At 46.6% G+C, this 8,343-nt stretch overlaps 3 protein-coding genes across 3 annotated transcripts; 1 reads left to right on the top strand and 2 right to left on the bottom strand.

Annotated features, from left to right (window-relative positions):
* Window positions 1–396: 396 nt before the first annotated feature.
* On the bottom strand, window positions 397–3,607 carry K444DRAFT_576831 (uncharacterized protein). The gene is made up of 7 exons (XM_024877551.1): window positions 3,310–3,607; window positions 2,519–3,257; window positions 1,625–2,460; window positions 1,540–1,580; window positions 1,332–1,492; window positions 1,054–1,282; window positions 397–913 (listed from the first exon to the last, which is right to left on the bottom strand). The coding sequence occupies exons 1-7, from the start codon at window positions 3,560–3,562 to the stop codon at window positions 497–499; spliced, it is 2,676 nt and encodes an 891-aa protein (XP_024726574.1). The 5' UTR covers window positions 3,563–3,607; the 3' UTR covers window positions 397–496.
* A 2,538-nt stretch (window positions 3,608–6,145) lies between these two features.
* K444DRAFT_548807 (subtilisin-like protein) lies at window positions 6,146–7,086 on the top strand (the record flags this gene model as incomplete). The annotated part of the gene is made up of 2 exons (XM_024876400.1): window positions 6,146–6,412; window positions 6,463–7,086. Coding segments are annotated over 2 exons (891 nt in total), but the record flags the coding sequence as incomplete, so codon positions are not given.
* K444DRAFT_604565 (uncharacterized protein) lies at window positions 6,743–8,038 on the bottom strand (the record flags this gene model as incomplete). The annotated part of the gene is made up of 1 exon (XM_024878819.1): window positions 6,743–8,038. One exon carries the CDS (start codon window positions 8,036–8,038, stop codon window positions 7,157–7,159), a length of 882 nt encoding a protein of 293 aa, XP_024726572.1. The 3' UTR covers window positions 6,743–7,156.
* Window positions 8,039–8,343: the final 305 nt, after the last annotated feature.

Genomic DNA, 8,343 nt, shown 5'->3' with positions numbered 1-8,343 from the left:
GGTACTATGCAGAGTAGTCGCTCAAGCTCTTGCGGAGATGGATAACTGGAAGACAAGGGGCTCACGATATCACGATGGGCAAGGATTCGGTTCTCAGGACGAAGGTTAGAAGGATCTCCTCCATTACGACCGCCGCTAACACGCAATCACCATATCGTAACCTAGAAACAGAAATGCACAAACCCGATCTTTTCCATCAATCAACCACTCAAATCCCCGAACCATCCTCCTGCTCTCTAGGGACAGGAGTTCAAAGCACAATTGTTGACTTCTGGCAAGTTCACATAGCTGCTCCAAAATCCAGAGAGGAGCAGTTATGCGGAAGCGAGGCTGAAGAAACATCCTTTGCTAGCATATACTATATTAATGATGAAAGTGGGCGTGCTTATGAACAAAACGTGATTTAATTCAATGAATTATTTTTTGTCTAGTGTCTGGTTAGATAAAAGGCTTCACTTGACAGCGAGAAAGGAACAGTCACGTGATCTCTAAACTATTATGCATCGTATATATCACCGTGGTCTTCTTCGTGTGATTCGCCTTCCTCTGGCATAGGGCCAAGAGACGGCTCTCTATGCCACTCGCCAGGGGCTGTCTCATTCCCGCCAGTTTGCGCAATATTACCCGAATCGTAGAATTCTGCAGAAGAGCCGTAAACCCCAGATGGACTAACTTGCGTGTTCGTGGCAGCCGAAGTGTACGGGTTGGCAGCCGAATAGCCGTAAGTTGTGTGTGACGCCTTTTGGTAGGTAGCGTAGCCGTCTGAAGACCCATAGGTTGCTGGAAAATTGTGATTGAATATATCTGGCTCATCTGAGGGCTTTACACCTTTAATTGCTAATGGAGGATGGACTCGGTTGAAGTCAGTCCGAATTTGCCACTCGGAATCCGCAGACACTTTTCCTATAAACCACTAGATCGTCCACGATATTAGCACTTCCAGAAGAGTAAGGGTATTGGTATGGGAACGAAAGGTCGCGTTGAGAATATTCGAAGAAAGCAGGGAGAGTTAAAGGTAGGCCAAAAAAAATGGAACGTGAATTGCGCACTTACTACTTTCACATTATATTCCACAGTATAGGTCTTGGCGTAGTTCAGTCGAGAAGCATCGTCAAGCTTGTGGCGTGCGTTGTCTGGGGAAACTTTGATTGACCTCATAGTTAGTCCTTTTTCTTTTTCGCCCCTAAAAGCCACCGGCCTTCTCCCGCTATAAATAATAGCATGGTGATCGGCATGTACCCCTTTTTTATTCACGCCTTGACCAGAGTAAGTGTTGATAGGTCTACCATATATTAGCTAGATGTGAGGAGAAATACTGTATAGTTACTTACAAACAAATACAGTGGCCTTCCGCAGCTTTTATTATAACAAAACGGCGGACCTTGGCAAAAATTTCCTCCCCACGGGCGTCTTTCCTTACAGTTACTGATCCACCACTATCCGATCCTTCACCATTTTCATCCTTTGGCTCCGCCCAAAGGACTTTGAAAACCTAATTATAATTAGAAACGGTGTAGTAAGTATAGTAGGGGCTTGCACCTTTCCCCACCTGAAAGCCCAAGGATCATGGACTTTATAATCTGCATAATGTTAGGTAGCACGAAAGAGAGGTAAATCTACTCACGTGGATCAAACTCTTCTCTACTAGTGTCGGGATCTCTTGTACGGATGAGATTCTGCCGGCCGAGGTTTTGCTGTGTATATGACCCAGCACTGGGATCTATCGTGGCCTGAGCAAGATTCAGGGCAATGTTGTCGACATGAAGTGTCGGTATGTCGTTTTGAGAATTCTGAGTCTCCGGTATTGGATTCGAAGAATCATTTTCCTGACCTTTTGTAACGTCTTGGGTGTCGAAGGCATAGGAACCCCAGCCCTCCTCTCCAACCAATCCAGAACTCGTATCTTCCTCACTATTGCCACGGCCTGGCGGATCTTCAAATGGAAGGCTATATTCAGAACCAAGTCCAGAGATAGTGGAGCGTTTTGAGTGCGCCGCTGACGAGGAACTTGCCAACAGCGTCTTGTCCGTATCATCAACCCACCTGAGAGAAATCAAAGCCGAGGATATCAAGTGGTCTGCTACATGCTTCTGGAGTCTATACTCTTCTTCATTCGTTATAAGACCCTCTCCCAGGCTGTCTGACCCTTTCGGCGGCTGGAGACAGAATGGACACTTTGTGAAAAGATGAAAAGTTGATCTCATGGCCATTCGCGTTAAAGTTGGTAGTTCTGCTCCGGAAAAGGTACCAGGATGATCACTTTCCAAATGTCCGGCATACAAATCTTCCGCATTGAAAGTTTTCGGCTCATGAGCGGGTGAGAAACAGACCCAGCTCGATCTTTGATGTGCTTGACGCATGTGCAAAAGCCAGTCGTTGAAGTTGTCAAAGAGTTCAGCGGGTGTGGAACAATCTTCGAAAACACAAAAATATGGCATCAGATCTCTTATTATGTGCTTGCTTTAGGCGAAGGTTAGCATGGGTGATAAATAAACGGGAGTCTTCATGGGATATTTACCGCCAACGCTTTGCGCCAGTCTCCTCGGCAGGGCACAGTTTGCAACAATAATTGCAACTGAAGTGGTCTCCCGGTTTAACATTAGGTGGACGGGGAAATTGCAAAGGCTGCATATGTGAGTCGGTCGATCCGAATGTGGAACTCCCTGTACTTGAGCCGACAGTAGACTGTGAAGCGTATTCAGTCCCTGATTTTAGATCATGCTCTAGCAGATGTAGGTTTGTCTTCGTTGCAGAAGTTGCAGAGTGAGAATCGATGACTATCGGCGATTCCTCAGGTAGATGAGGAACAACCTCAGCACGTTTTTCTCTGTGGCTTCGCCGGTAGAAAATTCGATTCTGTCGTAGGATAATGGTCTTTGCGGTACGCTCTCGGAGCTGCTCGCTGGCCTTTTGGTACTTGAAATCTAAAATAGCTTTCGAAACTGCAAGAAACGATTCTGCTTGGCTTCGCCTTTCCGAGTCCTCATTGACAAATGCTTCCGCTCTCTGGTCCCTATAACGAGATCCAGAATGACGAATTGAAGTTGATATTGTGTACAACCGTGTGATGGCATCTTTAACACTTAGACGGCACAGTGATATAGCATCACTGTCGACGTTGTCATAATTAGTATCGGAAGGCAGCGACGGGACGGTGCATGATGATCCCGAGGAATCGGACAGGTTCTCTTGCTGTTCTTCCTCTTGCCCCTGATCACTCGAAGTCGACAGAGTCTCGCTTGAAGATAGTTTTGCCACTGTAGCCTCATAAGCATTGAACAACAAAAGTCTGGGAAGAGTGAAGTGTACGATGAACCAAATTCGCAGCCACTCCCCTCAGCAACTGATTGATGACCTGCCGGATCACTGGATACTCTCGCAAACGGTGATCAGCAGAAACCCTCATTGGCGCAAAGACACCCAGGTCAGCTGCCCAAAGCTTGCAGCGAGCCTTTTGATCCTCAAACCACGAGTCTTCGCCATGCAGCTTACACAGATGACTGAACGTCTCAAGACAAATGTTGGCATTAGTGCGGATATGCTCTTGTGATGCAATATCCATTGCTTTTGCGTTATGGCGATGGAATCCACGATATGGCTGCAGTTTGGAGAAGAATTGGCATCCCCCAGCCCCGCTGCGGCTGACTGGTCTCTGATCAGTTGATTATTAATAATCACTTTTGCCGCACAGTTTACTGTTCGTGATTCGATGATTAAACGCAGCCGAAAGGAAGCGCGGAGAAAGCAATTTCTGCAGTGAAAGTCACCAGAGTCAAAGTTCTGTCCCGCACCCAGTTTTGAGCAAGGCCGAGTACGAAAAATTTCAATCTTCAATTACCACAAATCGGGTGTCAATATAAAAGGCTTACTCGTGGCATTAGCCAGCTCACGCCCAGCAGAAATGTCGACAAACTCGGATTGGAAACTGCTCACCGGCGTGATTTCAGCTTTCTTGGAACTCGCTGCATTTTGGACGGGCCATGACGACGACGCAATCGCTGCCAGAGCTCGACTTGGCGATAGAGACTCTTTCCATGCGGAATTATACACTGCGCTTTGGTCTGTAGATAGAGATGTTAAGCATTGGAACCCGGAGTTGGAACTTCCAGTACATCAAGTAACATCGCTGGTGACTCTAATGGAGAATCGATGCTGTCTCATCAAGGTGCCTCAAAAAAACAAATCGGGAAATGTAGAACTGCCGCACACTCAGGTAGGTCATAGTCAATTATTCTCACCACTTTTCCCGTGGTGACAACTGACGCCGGCGGTAGTTGCAGACTCAATCAATCCGCAAACATAATCTTGACGGACGCGCAAACCTTGTAAGATTAAAGCAGCAAATTGGCGAAGCCAAGGTGCAAGGGGTAGAATTGACAGTCAAGAAATTGAGGACGATAATAAGGCTCCAGGAGCGAAACCCTTCAGTCCGCAGGCAGATGCTACATCGAGTCACCGAATGCCATATTCACCTGGAAAAACGCATGCGTGCTGCCCGTCCCCTGGACCCTACCAGTGTATCGGGGAATGGAAGGATAGATCTGAGCGGTCCGTCTTCCTTTCGCAAACAGCGCATGTTGGTAGGCTTGGCACATCAATTGCTGAGTAGTCATTGGAAATGCGAGTGCTCTCCATCAATGCCACCACATACTCATGGAAAGCTTCTCTTACGGAAACAACGGAGGCGTAAAACCTCAAACTTGGGTCTCAACATTGATTTAGACATCTGGTTCCAGATAGCCTGTCAGTCAAACTCGAGGTGGCAAGAAGCAGACATTTTTGCGACGTGGGATAATAGGTGAGAGTAAAATCCATATGCACTATCACCTCAAAGCCGGAACTTGACTAATTATCTCTCAATAGCACAATGAAAGATGATGAGAATGCAATGTCAGAAGATGGAAATGAAACGGACAAGGCTGAAGTGCCAGACAATCATGACACTGAACCACATTCGTCGACTAGAAAGGCCAAAGGGCGTTCTGTAAAAATAGTTCTCCCTATAGAGCCAGACCCTTCGGACGACGCAAGTGTCCCTTGGAAACTCACATCAGGACTTTGCAAAGTGGTTCAGGAGACAGCAGAAAGCAACATCGCACGTCTCCAATTGTATATCACAAAGAGTCGGTTGCTGAAACATTACGATGAGAGGGCAATATATGGGCCGCAAGAACAGAAATTCATCTCCTTAGATGAAATTATGCGCGGGATGTCCCCGCCGGTATTACGCAGGGCACAAAACCGATATCTCTCCGCGCTTGCATTAGCCCATGGGTTTATGCAAGTATGTGGAGAGCCATGGTCCCCCGTAATATGGTCAAGTGCTGATATTTGTTTTCGCCGTCACCCTATTATCGACCTCAGCAAACCATACTTGACGACAGAATGGAAGAACCCGAAGAAGATACCGTCGCACAAAGCTAGCAAAAAGCACCAGTCACATAAAATTGAGGAGAAGAACCGCTTTCACCCCTACCCGAATATTCTCGCCCTCGGAATCTTACTCCTTCAACTCTGGCTTGGATCTCCAATCGATTACTTTCGAGATGGAAATAATCCGAACAACAGACGGGACAAACAGTATAACATCGACTCTGATCTTCCAGCTGCCGAGAAAATGCTTGAGAAGTGCGAGGGGGACAGCCTTCCGGAATATAATGATGCTATAAGAGCATGCCTTGACGCTGGGACGTTTGATCGAGGACTCTCTCTCGATAACGAAAATCTTCAACGTCAACTTCATGGCAAGGTTGTGAAGCTCATAGAAAAAGTTATCGATGCTTATCGAGTGGACCCTGATGCCGGGATCAGGCTCTCTCCAGAGGATTATATCAACTGGGAAGCTTCGCGTTTTGGCGAGAATCAACCCTTGGCTCTCGCCAAAACTGTTGATGACTACCGGCAGGACGGCCTCATTGAAAGCTCTCACAATCCACAAAATCTATGGCCCGACGCGTCCCTCCATGATGTAAAGTTCTCTCGGTAAGCAATATTCAGAACATCAAAAGCGCTGTGCAACTAATTACCACATAGTTTATCTGACGGCTGGTTTAGCCTCCTAAATGAAAAGGTTCACCCACTGCTCAAACTTCAGGAAAATGAAGAAAGACATGCCTTCTATAACAAAATCCTCCATCGCCGGGGCCCCGTCAAGATAGCGATTCTAGACACCGGTGTAGATTTGCCAAAACCTCCCTGCGATAAGTTTCAAGACAGAATTGCAGGGTACAAAGATTGGGTTGATCTAGATGACACAATCCAGCAGGATTTGGATGGGCATGGAACGCATTCAACAGCACTACTGATGAAGGTGGCACCAAACGCTACGATATACATCGAAAGGGTTTTCAAGCACGGTGACCATCGCAAAGGAATGATTCCGAAGCAAGAGATCAACCAGAATATTGAGAAGGTTTGTTTCTTAGTGTGTGTCTTGGAAAGTTGAACCTAATCAGACAATAGGCCATCAGACACGCTGTGGACGTTTGGAACGTCGACATCATCACCATGTCCTTTGGATTCGATGAATCTGTCTCAAGCATAGACAAGGCAATATGCTATGCCAAACAAAAGGATACAATCCTGCTATCAGCGGCTTCGAACGAAGGCGGCAACGCAGATGTTTCCTGGCCAGCTCGGATGGATGAAGTGATCTGCATCCATGCCAGCGACGGCGTAGGAAATAAGGCCAAATTTACCCCTGATAGTCATCGAAACAAGGACAATTTCATCATTCTTGGCGAGGATGTCATGTCAAGTTGGCCCATGCACTTGAATCAGGGTCATGAGGTACGGAAATCAGGAACCTCTTGTGCGACTCCCATTGCGGCGGGAATCGCAGCCATTATGCTAGAGTTGGCGGGATTGCATTTGTATAGAAATTCCGCAAGTTTCAGTATTGATGAGGTGGAGCATTTTTGGAAGTTGAAAACAATTGTCGGTATGCGAGAGGTTTTCGCTCTTATGGCGGGTGAGAGAGACACGTACGATTATATACGACCATGGCGATTGCTGCAGGCTAAGAAGGGATATAAAATGGATTCAGTTATGGACATGATACTCCAACGCTTGAGAGATAGAACGTAGGCTAGAGCATGACGAATATATGGGGATCCAATTCAAATGAGACGAACTCTAAGTGCTTTCCCAAGACCAATTATTCAGGTACCACAACAACGCAAGCTTTACCACCATCTTCATCGACAGTGAGGAACGCATTCTTCTCCCCAGCACCTGGACTCTGCTCAGTGCGGTGGGGAATGTCCATATAAACTTCGGCCACGTCCCAGTCCTCACTCAATTGGTCAAGTATGCAGCATCCCTCTTCTTCTTCATCCGTATTCAGTAGTGCCCCCTTATAAAATTCCTCTTCGGTAAACTTATCGTTTCTCTTCGACCGTATCTTAATCAGCTGGTATGCAAACACGCAATCCGTCGATCCCTCACCAGCTCCAAACGACGCCGCCTCGGAACTGGTAAATGAAATCTTGAAGGCGGGTCCAGCCTGCGCTGGAGCCCCAAGACTCGCCGTGTTGACACCCAATTTCACATCCCCGCCTTGTGTCTTGCTGCTCGTCGTTGTAGCCCTGAAACCCCTTGCGATCTTGACTCCGGTTATCATATAGACAGGAAGCCTATGCCCATTATCGATGATATAGCTCTGGACGAATTTGTTCTGAAGGCTTTCGAAGACATACGTATTATCGGGTTGGAAGCAATTCGTCTCGAGTGCTTTACATTTGTAAATCTCGCTCGAATCGTGCTGGCGATTGTAGCCCGCACCAGGCTCAACGCCGACGATGGAAAGGAAGCTAACCCATACTCCTATGCGCACTTCAGTGAGCCGTGCGCGTGTTAATTCCCATTCCTTCTTCACACTTTGATCGATGTTGGCTTGATCAATGGCAACTTGGGATCCTCTATTGAGTGAACGATGAGGCTTTTGGGGGTCCGTGATCAGGCTACCGAGCCGTATGAGGCCGTCAGGAGGGTAGTCCCAATTCGGGGAGAGAAAATAGGTTTTTTGTGTGCTGGACATTATTGTATCGAGACGTACGAGTCGGGAGAAATCTTCTCAGTTGCGAACCTCGAAAAATAAGAACGAAGATTAGAGCAATGAAATTAAAGAAACAAGATTACACAGCCCTTTTAAAGCTGCCTAAGGCTTCATTAGTAAGGCTCTGTATGCGCTGCGCTGCGCTACGGCTAGCGTCGCGGTTTTCGGGTCCGGAAAAACTAATATTCCGAGAAATACTAAACTCTATACTTTATTAATATATAAATAAACAATCTAAATTATTAATTATATTATAATTATAATATTAGAAGATATTATATTTGATT

Source organism: Hyaloscypha bicolor (genome assembly GCF_002865645.1).
Source record: "Hyaloscypha bicolor E unplaced genomic scaffold K444scaffold_189, whole genome shotgun sequence".
In the NCBI taxonomy this organism is placed as follows: Eukaryota; Fungi; Ascomycota; class Leotiomycetes; order Helotiales; family Hyaloscyphaceae; genus Hyaloscypha; species Hyaloscypha bicolor.
The sequence above is the reverse complement of the archived record's forward strand: the minus strand, read 5'-3'. Positions and strand labels throughout refer to the sequence as shown.